General features: G+C 40.0%; 1 protein-coding gene across 1 annotated transcript; it reads left to right on the top strand.

Moving 5' to 3' along the window:
* The first annotated feature begins 750 nt into the window (after positions 1–750).
* LOC139455851 (equilibrative nucleobase transporter 1-like) lies at positions 751–15,915 on the top strand. The gene is made up of 10 exons (XM_071237396.1): positions 751–1,256; positions 2,104–2,150; positions 2,384–2,460; positions 4,196–4,288; positions 4,422–4,602; positions 5,887–6,108; positions 6,750–6,851; positions 13,442–13,628; positions 14,001–14,121; positions 15,326–15,915. The coding sequence occupies exons 1-10, from the start codon at positions 760–762 to the stop codon at positions 15,446–15,448; spliced, it is 1,650 nt and encodes a 549-aa protein (XP_071093497.1). The 5' UTR covers positions 751–759; the 3' UTR covers positions 15,449–15,915.
* Positions 15,916–18,257: the final 2,342 nt, after the last annotated feature.

Raw genomic sequence — 18,257 nt, 5'->3', positions numbered from 1 at the left:
AGTCAAGAAGATGTGGTAGCATTCTATTATCACCAAGACATCTCTCAAGTTCGCGAACGCCCCCCCCCCCCCCCCCTCTCCCCCCCCCCCCCCCCCCCCCCCCACACACACACACGTCCCCAAGCGTGCACACCACATCGTAACTCTGTCTATCCTCATTCTGGGTAACGTCTTTCCCTCTTTAATTCGGCCTCTCTTTCTCATCCATTCTTTCTCTTGCCCCTTCTCATCTTTCTCTTATATGTCTCACTTCTTTCTCACTCTTGCTTCGCGCTCTCGTCTCTCGCTCGATCTCGCCCTCTGTCACTGTCTCTCTGTGTATCACTCTCTCTGTGGCCCCTCTCTCATCTCTTATTTCTCCTCACATCTCTCTCTTCCAGCCTCTTCCACCCTACCCTCATATATTTAATATCTCGCCCTATCTCTCTCTATCTCTCGCTAATCGCTTCCTCTCATCTACACTCCCTCATATTTCCCTCTTTTCTCTCTCATCTCTACTCTCCTTTTCATCTATTCTCTTTCTCCAATTTCTTTGCCTCTCACCCCTTTCTCTCGTTTCTCCTTTCAATACACCTCTCTCTCTCTCTCTCTCTCTCTCTCTCTCTCTCTCTCTCTCTCTCTCTCTCTCTCTCTCTCTCTTTTTCTCTCTCACCATAATAACTGTAAGTAATGAGTGATCGAATATTATATGTCGGAGCAGTGATCTGGCGTTCGCTTTTGAATACTCGTTACTGTATTTTTCATTTACCATTCAGAGCAATGTTGGACCCCCACAGATATCGCCTCCTTGTGGCGACGTGGGCAATCGTGGAGACGTCATTGTTCGGGGGAGTCATGTACGGATGGCCATCACTTGTCTACATCATCAAAGAGGAGGGACTATATTCTCACCTATGTACACCAAATATCTCGCAAAACTCGCAGACTGACCAGAATATGACTTCTGGCTCTACCTTGACATATAGCATAGAATCAACATCCCCGTCATACGTGCTATTCACTAGCAAGACACACTTACAGTACCCTCAAGTAACGTACGAACAGTATATGAATCGGAGTTTAAAGAGCTTCGCGGATGAACACAATTCAACTCAAGCAGCGGAAGGATTCGCTACCGGAAGTGTGAAATGTAAAGCCCAGGATTCAATGATTGCTTTAGGGCAGACGATTTCCGGTAGTGTGTCTTTCTTGGGAACTCTTCTCATTGGTCAACTTCACAGACAGATTGGAACCAAACGACTTCGAATCGGAATTTGGTAATATCGCATTTTAAAGAACTGTAAATGTAACTGGCAAGGAAATTACAACAGCCGATTATGTGTTCTAATATGACGTAACCATCCTTATTCACGTTGGCATTTAATGGGAGTATATTTTGATTCAGTGGTAATGGTATCAGTATACATGTATAATATGTCTACCATCAAAGGAAGTCATCTAGCAATACCCGCACACTGGAGGACCTAAAATAACCGACAGGCTCCGTCGTGTGTGGATAGAGCGTCTGCTCGGAGAGCGGAAGGTCGAGGGTAATCACAGCCCGCATCACCCCAATAAAAGTAAAAACTGGTTTTACTTGTTGTTACCCAGCCTGACGCTAAGCGTTGAAGGGATAAAACAAGGATTGGTAGGCTCGGGGTCTGTGTCTGAGTGGGGTATGGTATTTCGGTGGTCTGACACTATAACACTTTACCTGGTACAAGAAGGCACACACGCACGCACGCACGCACGCACGCACGCACGTACGAAAGCACCCACGCACGCACGTACGAAAACACGCACGCACGCACCCACACACACACACACACACATACGTGCATGCACGTTGCTATATAAGTGCAATAATAATGAACGTGACGCTTAATCACATTTCACTTCACTTCATCTGAATTAACACGTGGCCCAAAAGATCACAGTTGTTTCTTTTCTGCACAATACACAGTGATATAACTACATAAGGTTAAAGTGTAGAAAAACACACGACGCTTGAAGTTCGCTTTGGGATTACCCAGCGGTTGCAGTAAGTCTCGATGTCAACTTTCATGGAGTATTAGTTATATTTTTGTGGACCAATGTTTCAGCTATGTCCCAAACAAATTTCAGGTTCCTGTTTGTCTTCGGCTGCCTCTGTGTGGCGTTCGTGACGAATGGTGAGTTGAATTTGAAACACAAAAAAAAAGACTGTATTTGTATGATGCACCAAAATAGTCAATGTGTATACTATGAAACCCTCTGAATAGGATTTCATACCGTAATACCTGAAATCGCCCAGATCCACAAATGTCCGAATAAACGAATTGTGTGTATATGGTATATCGCGTTAACTATAAAAACACGTTGTAAGGAAATAATAAGAAAATCTTAATGTATGACATAATTTCAGCGTCTCCTTGGTTGGTATTCGTGGGGTACTTGACAGTCGGTCTATCTGGACTGGGGCTCCTCATCACCAATATACAGGTATGTAGTTAGAGCTGCAGGCTCCTCATCACCAATATACAGGTATGTAGTTAGAGCTGCAGGCTCCTCATCACCAATATACAGGTATGTTGTTAGAGCTGCAGGCTTCTCATCACCAATATACAGGTATGTAGTTAGAGCTGCAGGCTCCTCATCACCAATATACAGGTATGTAGTTAGAGCTGCAGGCTCCTCATCACCAATATACAGGTATGTAGTTAGAGCTGCAGGCTTCTCATCACCAATATACAGGTATGTAGTTAGAGCTGCAGGCTCCTCATCACCAATATACAGGTATGTAGTTAGAACTGCAGGCTTCTCATCACCAATATACAGGTATGTAGTTAGAGCTGCAGGCTTCTCATCACCAATATACAGGTATGTAGTTAGAGCTGCAGGCTCCTCATCACCAATATACAGGTATGTAGTTAGAGCTGCAGGCTCCTCATCACCAATATACAGGTATGTAGTTAGAGCTGCAGGCTTCTCATCACCAATATACAGGTATGTAGTTAGAACTGCAGGCTCCTCATCACCAATATACAGGTATGTAGTTAGAGCTGCAGGCTCCTCATCACCAATATACAGGTATGTTGTTAGAGCTGCAGGCTTCTCATCACCAATATACAGGTATGTAGTTAGAGCTGCAGGCTCCTCATCACCAATATACAGGTATGTAGTTAGAGCTGCAGGCTTCTCATCACCAATATACAGGTATGTAGTTAGAGCTGCAGGCTCCTCATCACCAATATACAGGTATGTAGTTAGAGCTGCAGGCTCCTCATCACCAATATACAGGTATGTAGTTAGAGCTGCAGGCTCCTCATCACCAATATACAGGTATGTAGTTAGAGCTGCAGGCTTCTCATCACCAATATACAGGTATGTAGTTAGAGCTGCAGGCTTCTCATCACCAATATACAGGTATGTAGTTAGAGCTGCAGGCTCCTCATCACCAATATACAGGTATGTAGTTAGAGCTGCAGATTAATCGTGTCGGAATTAAAGGTAGACAACTAGCGCCATCGGCTCCTCATCACGAATATACCTGTAGATAGTTAAAGCTTCAGGCTTTTCATGACGTAATTACAGGTATGTAATTAAAGCTGCAGGCTTCTCATGACGTAATTACAGGTAGATAGTTAGAGCTGGAGGCTTCTCATGACGTAATTACAGGTATGTAGTTAGAGCTGCAGGCTTCTCATGACGTAATTACAGGTATGTAGTTAGAGCTGCAGGCTTCTCATGACGTAACTACAGGTATGTAGTTAGAGCTGTAGGCTTCTCATGACGTAATTACAGGTAGATAGTTAGAGCTGTAGACTTCTCATGACGTAATTACAGGTATGTAGTTAAAGCTTCAGGCTTCTCATGACGTAATTAAAGGTAGATAGTTAGAGCTGCAGACTTCTCATGACAAAATTACAGGTATGTAGTTAAAGCTGCAGGCTTCTCATGACGAATGTACAGTTAAAGAGTTAGAGCTATAAGCTTCTACTGACGAATATACAGGTAGATAGTTAAAGCTGGAGGCCTCTCATGACGAATATACAGAGAAATAGTTACAGCTGTATGCTTCTCATCACAAATATACGGGTAGATAGTTACAGCTGTAGGCTTCTCGTGACAAATGTACAGGTAGATAGGTACAGCTGTAGGCTGAATATTCAGGACAGTAAGAACATACACATAGCTTGTAACTTTATTATTCACTTATTCACCGTGTCTCCTACAGGTGTCGTATCTGTTCTCCAAGACGAGCGGCACTGTGACATCCGTCATTTGCGGCGGCTACGATTTCGCCGGGTCCGTCATGCTCTTCATCAAAGTACGTTACAGTGTGTCCCTCTCCCCGAGAACAACTACTATTCTATTTATGAAATCAATACTTCATCAGTCAAAAAGGGACAGTTGACTATTGGACAGTTCAAGCGACACAGTACATGACATATTTGTTGCAGTTTGCCTACGAAAAAGGAGCGTCCCTCATGATCACACATCTTGTTCTGGCGGGGCTTAGTGTGATGACTGTCATCAGCGCCATCTGTTGGATGCCGTCGGGATTGTTTAAAAAGAATGACCAAGTAGCGCCACCTAACGACCAGGATCAGGAACAAGAAATGCAGCCATTCAGGGTCGAAGGTGACCACAAATGTGAACAATTAAAGACCACACACACACACACACCACACACACACACACACACACACACACACACACACACACACACACACACACGGTTATGTCGATCTACTCGTTAATACGGTTATGCCGAGCTACACGTTACTACCTGAGAGGAAATTCTGTTATGTGATAAGGTTCCTTAAAGTTGACAGTCACGATGTGGCTAAAATACTGCCGATCTGACTTTCAATCTTAACTCACCCACTCACTCACTTTAGGTGGAGATGGTGCATAGGTTGGATTTGTTTAGTTGTAACGTATATTTCATATTCACTTACTTCAACATTAACTTTACCTGCACATTCCTTAAAACTTTTGAAAGCCAATTACAATTCGAAGGTCTTGTTTGGATATTACGCTTTCGTTGTGAATTAGGTGTCGAAAGTGGGCATTTTAACTATAGTATGGTTTAGTAACAAAGAAATACAAATTCCTGTTTCTGGCAAAACGTAATCCATTTCTCGATTTAGTAGTTTGCCGTTGTTGTAAAAGAGTTGAAAGCGGTATCTCTGAATATTTGTGGAAATGAAAATGGGAACGTAATTAGAATAGATACATATACACACATCCAATAATATTATCTACATACCATTTCGGCTGGCCATGGCCAATTAAAAAGCATCGATGGTTATGTCCGTAATATAGATCAATCTCGATCACGGAACCGGTCTTTGAGCTTTGTGAGAGCTGTGTATTCCTATCTGGATGAAAAGCTCAAAAGCTGAAAATCGGTTCTATATCTTCATCATTCGCGGTTAGAATTAGTCTTCCTTGTCATAAGAGACGACAATCCGGATCGGAGGGTCAGGTTCGCTGGCTTTGTTGATGCGTGTCATCGTATCCATAGTTTGTAGATAGATGCTCATGATATCAATCGCTGGATTGTTTTGTCCATTGTCATATGACTAGTGCCGCGTTGTTCAACAAACACACAAACATATTTTAGAAACGGCCACACTGGCCTGAAAGCATCTTTCATGGTCACGACACTGAAAACAGAAAGGTGAGTTTGAAAGCTGAATAACTGGACCGATCTGGAGCTTTTTAGATTTAGATTTTTCAAAACCAAAGGGTTAAAGCAAAAGAATACGAAATCTTTGTTGCGTTGTCTATCGTTCCATCTTTTATTGATCAAAATGGAAAGCTCTGTTGTGAGACAACACAAGGGCTGGTATTAACAAATTTTGTATATTTCTAGCCTATCCCCACAATCGACTACTATCTGATATTGATACACTCTAGACGGGGACAGTGATCAACACCAGCCTGAGGGAGACAAGCAGCTACATCCGTCCAAAGAAGATACCGCCGGGGAGCAGATCCCGGGGGTGAAAAAGTACCTGCTGTCCCCCCTGTACCTGTTCCACCTTCTGTGGTACAACATCCTGCAGATCAGGTTCATCAACTTCACCTCCCTCCTCAACCCCTACCTCACCTACATAACCCGAGGCAACACACAACAGGGTAGGTCGGTAGTCTTTAAGTAGTTAGACCAGTATGTTAGAGAAAACATATTTTGATAAAATATAAATAAAAAATGATAATAGATTATGAAGGCAAATACATTTTGCCTTTTATTTTTTAGTTAAAACATGATTTCTCTCCTTGTAGGAAGATGTTTTAGCCAACAGAACAAAAACAAAGCAATTCCAAACCCCTGAACAGTGCTCTCTTGAATGAAAATAAAAGTCATTTCCACATGCATTGGTATTTCAGGGGAATCGTCATAGGTTTCCCTTCCATTTATAAGCGCAAGGGGGTTCAGATGGCCCAGTCGTCTGAGGCGTCACACATAGCTGTGAAGATACCGCATCCCCTGGGCACGCCAGAAAGCTATGGCCGTGGGTTCGAATCCCGGTTCGTCCCGATAATGTTTCTAGGTTTGACAGCACCATACCCGTGCTCGTGGGTGTCACCAAAGTGGTAAATGTCCGAGACCTCTATCACTGGGGCTTTCGTCCCACATCAAGCTGACATGCTGTGATATAACAGGACAACTTTTTAAAACGGCGTAAAATCCAACCCGCTCAATCCTGATTAGCGAATCTATGTATGAAACTTGCCGACAGTTATGACAAGGTATATGACTGAACCTTCTTCTACAGTCAGCCATTTCACCAACGTCTTCCTGTACGCCACCATGTTCGGTTACGTCACTTCCTGTCTGAGCGGCATCGTGTACGACTTGCAGAAGGCCAAATATAAAGGTCAGCATGCTCACATAGGGTTAAAATAGTTATGCCTTGTGCCAACCTCTTGTTTCATAAAACTGTATCCTATATTTGACGTTTATGTTTCAAGTAATTACTACAAATAAAGGCTTTTTAAAATACCATGATACATGGCCGTTTCATGGCTACGTCTTGCCCTTTCATCAGGTGAATACGGAGTAAGTGTATTGAGTTAATATATATTTTTGCTGAAATGTTTACACAAGGTAGGATTAATGTACAAAGATAACAAGATAAGGAGAAAACAAGTGTGATAAACGGAAGAGATGTGAAATTAAGTACAATGGAGGTGCAGTGGTGGAGCTGGATGTGGACATCTTGAGTGTCTAATTGTAAAAGCCATATAGCGCGGGCAGGTAGCATGGGTTGTATACTCCCCAGGGAGTTGAGAATGATAACTTGAATGCAAATGGTTCATTGGCCGGAGTACAAATAAACCGCATTTGAGCAGATATTAATACCTGGATAAGTGCGTTATGTCAATTTATAGACCTTTTTCACACTTTCGCCATCTTGGATCGAAAACGAGGCTTGGAGACCATAGCTCCATGCAGTGTGAGTCGCATCAGCTCATAGGGAACAGACAGCATGTTGTGCATTTCACTGATGGACATTTCAAACTAACAAAAAATGGTATCCTCTGTATCTAATACAGAAGATATTTCACATTTAATCATGAGGTCCAACTAAAATATGTCTGTAATACACTGGAATTAGTATTTTGCTGTCAGGATCCCGGAAGTGAATCGAAAGGTGCATTTCGAGATACGTATTTCAGAATTAGATTGTTTTAATATAACGTCGGCATATAGGTACAATGTGACAGTACATTCAATGACAGAAGTTTTGTATCGTAAATGAACCGCATAACATGAAACACGTCAGTGTACTTTTGCAAAATTGCCAGTCAATGCGAATGGTGAACTCGAGATCGAGATCGAGGTCATGTTTATTTCAGGTTTCATAGTGGTGTTTGCTACACAACGCACTATCGTTTTGCCATGAGTCCAGTTGACAAAAGACACTTTTTCTGCTATGATTTTCATTATAAAATATTACGATGTAAATGATATTTAGTTCACAAAATACTTCGTGTGTCAAAATAAATATTCAGTGTGTACAATGACCGATGATACTTTACTTGTTCTTCAAACATCACTTATTTAACTGATTATTGCTGATTGAGATTTCACCGTGCACGACAAAAGTAATAATGTGTGAACTGTTTAAAATAAGTTAAAAGTAAACTAAAAATTGATAAATATACATAATGCATGAAATTGAAGAAATATATGAATTGATACAACCACAAACTTCTTGAACACCCTCACCTAATCCTGTATGATGATAGGTAATTGTATATCAAATGAAGCTACTAATACATTTATCCTGAATAATTTGAAAATGTCTTGATCAGATATGAGTACAGATAAAATAACAAAAGATAAAAAGGAATCAACTTAAATTGGTAATCAAGCCAAGATAAACTATATGTATCGGTACAAATTATGTTGATGGAACAATCTGGATTTCTCATATTTTACAAGGAAAAACAAACCAACATTTTTATGTCTTTATTTCTCACAATATAAGTTTTCAAAACTTAAAATGGACCGGGTGTCTTTGTCAGTCAAAAGCACCCAATTAAATTCTAGGAGAAAATAATTTTCTTGCTTGTAAACAAATGGTACAATGTGCTTTTTTAGCGTCTGATAAATATTGGCCATGTTGTTTTGTGAGTGAATAAGGCTTTTCACTTCCTCATCCTATTTAAGTGAAATGTGACAGGAAGCACATTTGTTGATTGAATGAATATAGCTTTCCATTTCCTCGTCCTTTGACAGGACGCACATTGTAACCATTGTGTTACTGTCAGCAGAAAGCTCCTCCAGACATCCGTCACCCGGATACTAGTACTTCATTGTGTTGAATCGCTGGCCTGAAATGAATAATTCAATAATATTGTAATACTATTTCTACTTCAAATAACATTTTTTTTGTAAACAATGCATGTTCACCTTCTCTCAAAATATTGCTTATTTAGAAAACAACATTCTTCTGAAATAGAGACGTTTAAGGAAAATTAATCACAGTGTGTAACATTACATGCTACTTTAGAACAATCTTGAAGGCATCAATTTATCTGATATGTTTAAAACTCAAACAGTATATTCTGTGTAAACAGTAAACTCAACAGATGGATCAATTTAATGACTGTGTACTACAGCTCTTTATATCAATGTCACACAGAAATTCTCTCTTGTTTTAATGAAACACGTTTTGATATTTGTATTACAGGTATGTATTTAATCATGAAATACTTTGTTTAGTCTGACCATGCTGAAAACATACTTTCGCTAAAGTGAAATAAACAAGATTTTTATTAAAATCAGGTGAAATATCACGTTTTGTCACACCTACAGTCAGTCTGCCTCATTGACACTATAGTTTTCTGAGAAAGGTCATGAAGATCACAAGGAAAATATAAGACTTGAATTTATTTTGTCAAATGAAATGTTTATCTTTTCTTGTGGTTAACTAAAGTTGATATCTTGACATGGAAATATTAACTTTGTCAGATCACAAGATGAGATATTATTAAACATATCTTATTGTCCAAAAAGATAAAGGGATTGGGCACAAGTGCAGCACTTATTACCGCCTTCGCCCTATATACAGTTATACATAATATTGCATAATGAACATGAACAATTTACAGTTGAAGCTTCACATTGGGGAAACATAGTGCGCAATATATATATACAGTGCTCATATGAAGGATATGTACAATGTGCTGGAAAGTGAAGACAGTGTGCATCTCATACTCATACATATCCTAATATTATACATTTTAGTGTTGAATATAGATTTAACAATATTAATGATCAACAGTTTGGAAACAATAATTTGCTTGCTTCTGAATCTGTTAGTCGTTTCTATAAAGTTGTGTACAGGCAAGCATATTTTTGTATTCAGGAAAATATCTAAGTTTGGAGCAACAAAAAGAATACAATGTAGAGTTTTTGTCCTCCAAGATTATTGATAGCTGTCAGTAATGTCTCCCTAAAATCATCATACAAGGTACACTCGAAGATGAAATTGAATGAATTTTCACAAGGAGCATGCTATACAAGGAGCATGAAATAAATTCATGCTATCATCGTTATTTGACAAGGAAAGCAAATTTCTTCTATGTATTTATATTTTTTTTTATTTCTCGTTTTGATTGAATTATAAAAGTTATCAAAATTATCACATCACTTGACTTGACTGAAATAAACTAAAGTTCTAAAGATTATTAACGATAGTAAAATATTACATCAAAACAATATGATTATTGCAAAATGACACAGTAAGCACATCTAAATTCGTACATATAAATTGATATGATTAATAATCAATAATACATGACAATTGCTTGCACAAAAGAAATATTTTTGTTTTAAACGTTTCAAAACATATTTGTGGACATAATACCAGATGGGTTTCACAATTAAACAAAGCTAATAAATGAGTTATGATTGCAATACGCATTGGAATTAAAAATAATTCTGTTTATACTTTAAGTTTATAGTAATGTCAATATCAATTTATACATTTGAAATATTTGAATACAAACTGTTAAACAGTTATCTGTTTCTGTAAATTATATAAAAATCACATGTAGATTGACATCTACTGGCCATTAATTAGTTGGGTTTTTGTTAATTTCATGACATGATTAATTTGGAACAGTAAAGTAAATATCATTTTGGTAGAAATATTGTAACCAAAATTGCAGATCAAACTGTACTTTACTTCAATTATTTACACACCCTTTATGTAATAATTCAGTTGAAATATTACACCTCATGCTATCTAATCTGTCAACATTGACAATCAAAATAACAACTGTTCACAATCACAACAGCACAAGTAGATCTAGAGGTCTAATGTTCCATTGGAATGCATTTGAGTCCATTACAATTTACATCAAATACGCAACTGATGCAACATTCTGATTTGTTACGATTGTAAATTCTCAGTAGGTTACAATTTGATACATTATATCAACATATCAATTTAGTTAGTTTCTGACATATATCTAGATATGGTCAAAAGGTCAATGTTCAAGTACAACCCGCAAAGTTATTTAAACTCACAATAAATAGTTTGGCTTAATGGGATGTAAACAATGAATTATTCTTGCAAGATCTCATTAGCATTTGTATTAAGTCTGTTCAGCTACCATAAACTGCAATGGGAGTTACCAGGTGGTCATGGATATTTTAAATTGAAATCACAACAGAACGGCCAGACTCAAATTTATATCGGTAAGGAGACCAGATAACAGTAGAATAGTTTGTCAATGATAAGAATAAGAATAATGTTCAAAACTTACGATAAATGTACCGGGATGGTTAAATTGTGACAGTTTGTCCCGAGTGGGTGCTTTGTTGACATCTCCATGTGTTTCATGTGCTATCCGGGGCGGTCGGGTAGCCTAGTGGTTAAAGCCTTCGCTCGTCACGCCGGTGGCACCCATCACAAACACACGCATAGGTAAGTAACGTGTTCACGTGTTCACCTGTTCATCTAGTCATGTTGTTGTTTTACTCAATGCCCCATCTCCGTATTTTTCTTTATCCATGCATTGCTGGAGTACAAAAAAGTTCATCTGGTTATTTTCCTTCAAATGTTTATTTTCATTTCAATTCTGTAAAGGTGCGGTAGGGAAGGCTAGTGGTTAAAGCGTTCGCTCGTCACGCCAAAGACCCGGGTTCGATTCCCGACATGGGTACAATGTGTAAAGCCCATTTCCGGTGTCCCCCGCCATGATATTGCTGGAATATGCTAAAAGCGGCGTAAAACCAAACTCACTCACTCACTCATGTGCTATCCAGCCTTCACCTTTGCTCTCCAAGCCTCGCTTTCAAACCAGAAGTAGCGACAACACAACAAACTGAAGAAAAAACCTCATTCCTTTTTCCATGGATCATTTGGTGCCAAACGTGGTGCCCACAGTTACATCTCTATCTTCAGTTTCAGGACACATTGTCCAATATGAAAGCACATGTCATCTCCAGTTTACTGAGAAGACAAGGATGCTGGACTTCCTAATTGATAAAATCTCTGTGAATTTTAAGGAAAGGGCATTTAGGCAAGAATTAGGCATCCCCATGGGCACCAATTGTGCTCCCCTTGTTGATGATCTGTGTTTTATGTATATGAATCGAGATTGGCAATATATAAACAAGGGAATTTAGCAAAGAAGTCTAACTTTGCTTGAGGTATATCGTTGATCTGATATCGTTCAATAATAGCCACTGATGTACCCACCTGAACTAGAAAGAGTGAAACTGGCTCCTCCATGTCACATTTGGATGAATACGTAATAATTCAGACTAACAGGATGACAAAAAGGAACGACTTTGACTTTCCAACTTTCCCTATATGTCGACACATATTCCAACAGCTCCAGCCTTTGGTGTCTACATTACACAGCATTTGGGATACAATCGAACATGGTCTTTCAACGAAGATTTCAAGCGTGTCATACAACTCTTGCTAAAATTTCTACCTAACTCATCCCTGAGTTGTTTTTTCAGATTTGCCTTTGGATGTGTTTGGGCCACCGATGGGACAGGTGCACCTGGTATCGTCACTATTTGATAGTGAATCATAAAATGCTAATAATATAGTTGGAATCGTACAATGGACTTTTATTAAACAAGAGCGTGAATACGTCATTTCCTAATGCCACCGGAGGACGTTTTCAGCTATTTGCGGCCAAAACAAGGTTGTTGAAATACAATGATGGAACACATGGACTAACAAAACGTTCTAAAATGTCTTCAACGAGAACAGATTTCATCAATGCCACTGCTGTGTAATCAGTTCAAATCAATGTAACATTCTTATACTAACTATCCAGACACAATATTCCAACAACTGTGACAGTAGTTCTGTTCACGCCATCAACAACCATCAACATATCTCAAAATATATTCATACTGTACAAATCCTGAAATAATCCGAGAAATCTAACATCAACACAAAAGTACGCTAGTATGAATTAATGATGTCGTTAAATAAAGCTAGTTTTCCTCTCGTCTTTGCAGCACCAGACGACATAATAAGTAAAGATAAAAATATCTGATATTTTATTGATTTTTGTATATAAATAATATAATGATTATAGTTCGGAAGTTCGTCGGTGCATGATATAAGTTCGATGTAGTTCAAAATATTAATTAAAAGCGCTAAACACCTTAGTTGCCTAAATCAAGCTTCATGTGCTGGGGTGAAATCCCATTTTGTTTACTATCCAGCGAGAAAATGGCTACCTATCAACTTCCGGTTTGGCATGGATAGCGTTTACCCCTATGCTACCGGAACCACTTGAAACATATAGGCTTCCCACCCTGTCCAGCTACAAAAACAGTTCTAACAGTATTTTGCTTCTTTTAAATAAATTGAGGGCTCGCTCGATTGAGGCCGCGATTTGAATGTAGATCTGTCCTGAACTCTGGTGCAGAAGTAACATTTTCACTGCACACATAAACATCTGTTGTTTTTCTATCCAGCCTCGACACCTTTGAGACGGTCCCTCCTGCCAGCGGTTGTACCTTTGAGTGCGGCATCCTTCATTGGCGTCCTCCTGTCTGTCCTCATCCTCATCCCTCACCTGGAAGTCCTGTACGCCATCTTTGTCCTCACGACTGCATACAGATCGTTCCTGTACAGTGTGGCCGCGTCCTTCGTCAGCCAGGTGTAAGTGTTAATCACAACAACCTTCCCTTCTTGGCACCATTCCTCACTTCAATCACAAAAAGGGGCGGTCGTGTAGCCTAGTGATTAAAGCGTTCGCTCGTCACGCCGAAGACCCGGGTTCGATTCCTGACATGGGTACAATCTGTGAAGCCAATTTTTGGTGTCCCCCTACGTGATATTGCTAAAAGCGGCGTAAAACCATACTCACTCACTCACCCACCCACCCACCCACCCTCACTCACTCACTCACTCTTTCACTCACTCACTCACTCACTCACTCACTCACTCACTCACTCACCCACTCACCCACCCACGAATATATTTGCAGATGATAATTTATTTTATTTTTCAAATGGCCATATGGATTTATAGGTTTCCTGCTGAACACTTCAGCATCCTGTACACGGTGATGGTCATCTCTAGTGGCTTTCTCTCCTTCTTGCAGTACGCCCTGTTTTCCTGGTCGTACGCATACGAAGGGGCGTACACACACGTACGTACAGATCACGTAATGTGTTAACTGATGAGCAAGATGTAAGCTAAAGATAATATGGTCGGGATAATAATGATGCATTTGGTTACTAAATCTAAGCGGTATTTTAGTTAATTATCGCCTTGATTTAATCATAATTATGATCGTCGTCGTTATTGTTGATATTTTGATTGTTATAAATAATATATTATTACGATCACTAATACTATTGTGACGATCTTAAATTGTTAATAATCACCATGTTTAGTATATTGAAAATACCGGACTTCAGTTTTCGTCGGGTCTTAGAATTGGGTTTTAATCTACACCTGAAAACGAGGCACTGCTTCGGTAAACTATCATTTCCAATTGCGGGGTAAGAAATATACATATTCATTGTGGTAGAGTGTCCGCTCCGAGAGTGCAGGGTCCGGGGTTCGATCCCTGGCCGCGTCATACCAAAAGACGTTAACATATGGTACTTGTTGTTACCCAGTCTTGTGCACGGCATTAAGGGGCTAAAACAAGGACTGGTCGGCTCGGAGTCAGTATACTGTGTCAACGTGGGGTATTCATGTTAAACTGCGGCATGGTCTCTCAGTGAGCTAGCACTCAATCCTGACTAGTACAAGCTGCCACACACAAACGTACATGCACGTCGCTATATTTGTGCAATCATCTTGGACGCGACGTTAAACCCAATTTCACTTCACCTAACCATTTACCCGGTGCCATCGTTAGGTGAAGACCATTTAAGGTAGAAGGTATGTTGTCCTACGTTTGTGAGGCCTGGTCGTGGTGTCCTGTGTCTTTCATCCTTGTTGATTTTATTAAAGTCATTGAATGTGTGTTTAGACATAATCAACATATTGAGTGTTTGAGTTGGGTTTAACGCCACTTTGAACAGCATTCCAGTTATATCACGGCGTGTCAGCTTAATGTGGGAGGAAAGCCCGAAGTGATGCAGCTCTCACACGTTTATCACTTATGTGAAGCCCACGAGCACGGGTATGGTGCTGACAAACCTAGAAGTATAATCGGGGCTAACTGGGATTCGAACCCATAATAATAGGTTTCTGGCGTGCCCAAGGGACACAACTCTGCACAACGAAAGCTTAAAGGTGATATAAAAAAGTCAGTTAATTTGATGATGCTGATTAGATGAACAGTTGTTGATGACGAGAGTCGACTCTACATTACCAATCACCGTTGTCATCCTCCACAGATGTGTATCTTGATGCTGTGTTTGGTGCAACTGTCGTTCCTGCATCCCGTCTACATCGTCGTCAAGTGTCGTCGAGAGACAAGCGTCACCGTCAACAATAACGCCCTCAAACAGAACCTCTAATATTTCGTCATGTGATCATGTAATTACAATACTTGACCATCTTCCATAATTATGAAATCAAAAATGAGACATTGCCACGTTTTCGCCCTTGCTAAAACAGGCATAAAATATCAAAATTAACCAAAGCGCGACAAAGCTACAAATGGTCAAAATGGGCGTTGTCGCATTATCACACTCTGGCTAATTCTAAAACCTTTTATTTGTTTTCTTATGGGCAAATACGCGACAATGTCTCTTCTAGGATTCCAAACATGGCCCCAACAAAGGGATAACTCTATCATCTGTTTTTTAATTAACATCAAAAGGTGGCCCTTCACACAAAAAACACCTGCATTCAGTGTTGTTAGTCTGATGGCGACATTGATTGACTGCATTGCATTCCACTTACAATATTAGGTTCAATGTGTGCTTACGATTCTTGATTTAAATACAAATATATTTCGAAGGTATTCTATCTGTATCAGGAATAAATGGCTCATGAACTCAAATCAGTTCTGGTTATAAATGTGATGTTCACATGGGTATAGCTGGAATACTGCTGACTGCGGCGTTAAACAACATTCGCTTATTGTATATGTGATGTGTGTTTTGTTGATAGCTTACTGTGATATTTGTGTTCGCAGGGTGTGCAAATGTTCGTTATGTGTGTACTCGTACATAGAGAAAACACAATATCACCATAAATAGTTTTAAACATGGCACGCTTGACATCACATCACATTACAATGTAAAGAAAATATTACAATCTCAAGAATGCGTTGGACCGCCTCCGTGGTCCAATGGTAGAGCGTCCGCCCGGAATATACACGCCCTGATATAACTGGAATATACACGACGTTGTATAACTGGAATATACACGCCCTGATATAACTGGAATATACACGCCCTGATATAACTGGAATATACACGTCCTGATATAACTGGAATAGAAAACGCCGTTGTATAACTGTATACACACGCCATGGTGTAACTGGAATATACACGCCCTGATATGACTGGAATATACACGCCCTGATATGACTCTAATATAACACCCTGATAAAGCTGTTCAGTACTGTTCAAAGCGGTGTCAAAGCCAACTACGCACTCACTTGTAAAGCATAGTTGGTTAGTCGCTGTAGTCGTGGATGTGAGTGATGGCCATACACACCGTACTTAAACTTAAGCCTTCTCCCTTTGTAGTCCCTCAGTCACTCTTGGCAGAAAGCACCATCCAATAAAACAATCACCAGTCACTCATACAATCACTCGCCAAACTTAAAGCACTTCCTACCCATACACTCACGAGCAATCCATAGACGTATTGTCTGCACATACACACACTATCCACCAATACAAGCGGGGTCCATCTGTACGAAAGCTATCGAACCAACACTTGCACGAACTGCCTGAACAAGCACTCTCTGCATCTTATAAAAAACTATTCACCCGGACAAACATTGTCCACTTACACAAATATAAGCGACAAAAATAGTTCCATAATCATAAGAAAAATCTGCCCAAAGTAGAGTCCATTGTAAGATTCAGACTATGGAACGACTTCTGCCTCGTACATCCCTCCCCCTTAATATAAGGATTGAACGGCAATGTCTACATATATAACTTTTGGGATACGGGCTGCAGTCTTTCTCCGACGAAATCCTGAGCAGGTGTTCGCAAAAAGGTGAGCGTACCTATGACTATCATTTGAATAGAAGCAACTTGGAATCGCTGCTCTGATTGTTTTGGTGGACTGTGCCGTATGTTTCAGCGACAGATCTGTATGCTTGTCTTAATCTAGCTGAATACACTGTCAGTGTACTATTTCGTTACAATACAGATATCCAAGTTCAATGCAGAGGTATGTCGTAATGTCCTAATTTATACACGATATGAGAATGCATTCTGTGCATGTATACAATACAGCCGAGAGAGATAGAGTGTTATTGAGTATTTGATCCGGGGGTGACATCAGTTCCATTTGAACAAAAGTAATCCTAACCACCTATAGGAGGCGGGTACACACTGGACTTGCTGTCCAGGGTCAGGCGGGGAGTAGATGGTCATTAGTAAGTTCTTTTCACTGACTCCACTAGCATAATACGCCCTCGACAGAGACGCGAGTAAAAATTACTAGACTTCTTCTTGGACACTGTGTTAAATGCTTACCTCAGTGTTATTGAAAAAGAGGTCCCCTCGCAAAGAACTCACTGCGATGTAAATACTCCCGAGATAGTGGAACATGATTTAAAGGAATGCCCAGGCCACAATCATATGAGACTTTATTTAGGAAGTGCAGTTTCGGAGAAAGACAGCACGTTTTCTCTAATTACACTTTTGGGCCCCAATATATTTTATGGTTTAATTCATAGGGTTATTATTAGTGTCTGTATCGGTAACATTTGATATATTAGACGATTAAACCATTTTAAAGGTTTTCATTTCATATTTGATCTGCCGGAACACCCAACGGGATCAGACATTAACAGGGTTACAACCACCCCTTTATCACATCTGACATTTTGTACGTGCATTGCCTACCAAGATAACATGTTGAATTTGGCTGTTCAAGAAAAGGTGACAGTTGTTTATATACAGGGTTTGTGATTTATTTGGTAGAACCTCCACCCTCACCCCCACCTCCCACCCCGATCCGACACCTTTTTTAACTCCTGAATCCGCCCATGACCGTGACGCAGGTAACATGAGCTCTTCTTCACCTTTCTGAAACAGCGGCACGTCTTCGTCTCTAAGAAGCGACATTGTGGCCCCTTGTGTCAGCGATACCCACAAGACGTACTCGACTTACACGCACTGTTTACAGCCGACC

This window comes from Haliotis cracherodii, unplaced genomic scaffold (genome assembly GCF_022045235.1).
Source record: "Haliotis cracherodii isolate W230 unplaced genomic scaffold, xgHalCrac1.p SCAF_11, whole genome shotgun sequence".
NCBI classification, from domain to species: Eukaryota; Metazoa; Mollusca; class Gastropoda; order Lepetellida; family Haliotidae; genus Haliotis; species Haliotis cracherodii.
This window is presented reverse-complemented; position numbering and strand designations above follow the sequence as displayed.

Coding starts and splice junctions, on each gene's coding strand:
- LOC139455851 (XM_071237396.1), top strand. CDS start 760: ATGTTGGACCCCCACAGATATCGCCTCCTTGTGGCGACGTGGGCAATC. Junction 6,852..13,441: donor GCAGAAGGCCAAATATAAAG/GTCAGCATGCTC, acceptor TTTTCTATCCAG/CCTCGACACCTTTGAGACGG. Junction 13,629..14,000: donor GCGTCCTTCGTCAGCCAGGT/GTAAGTGTTAAT, acceptor ATGGATTTATAG/GTTTCCTGCTGAACACTTCA.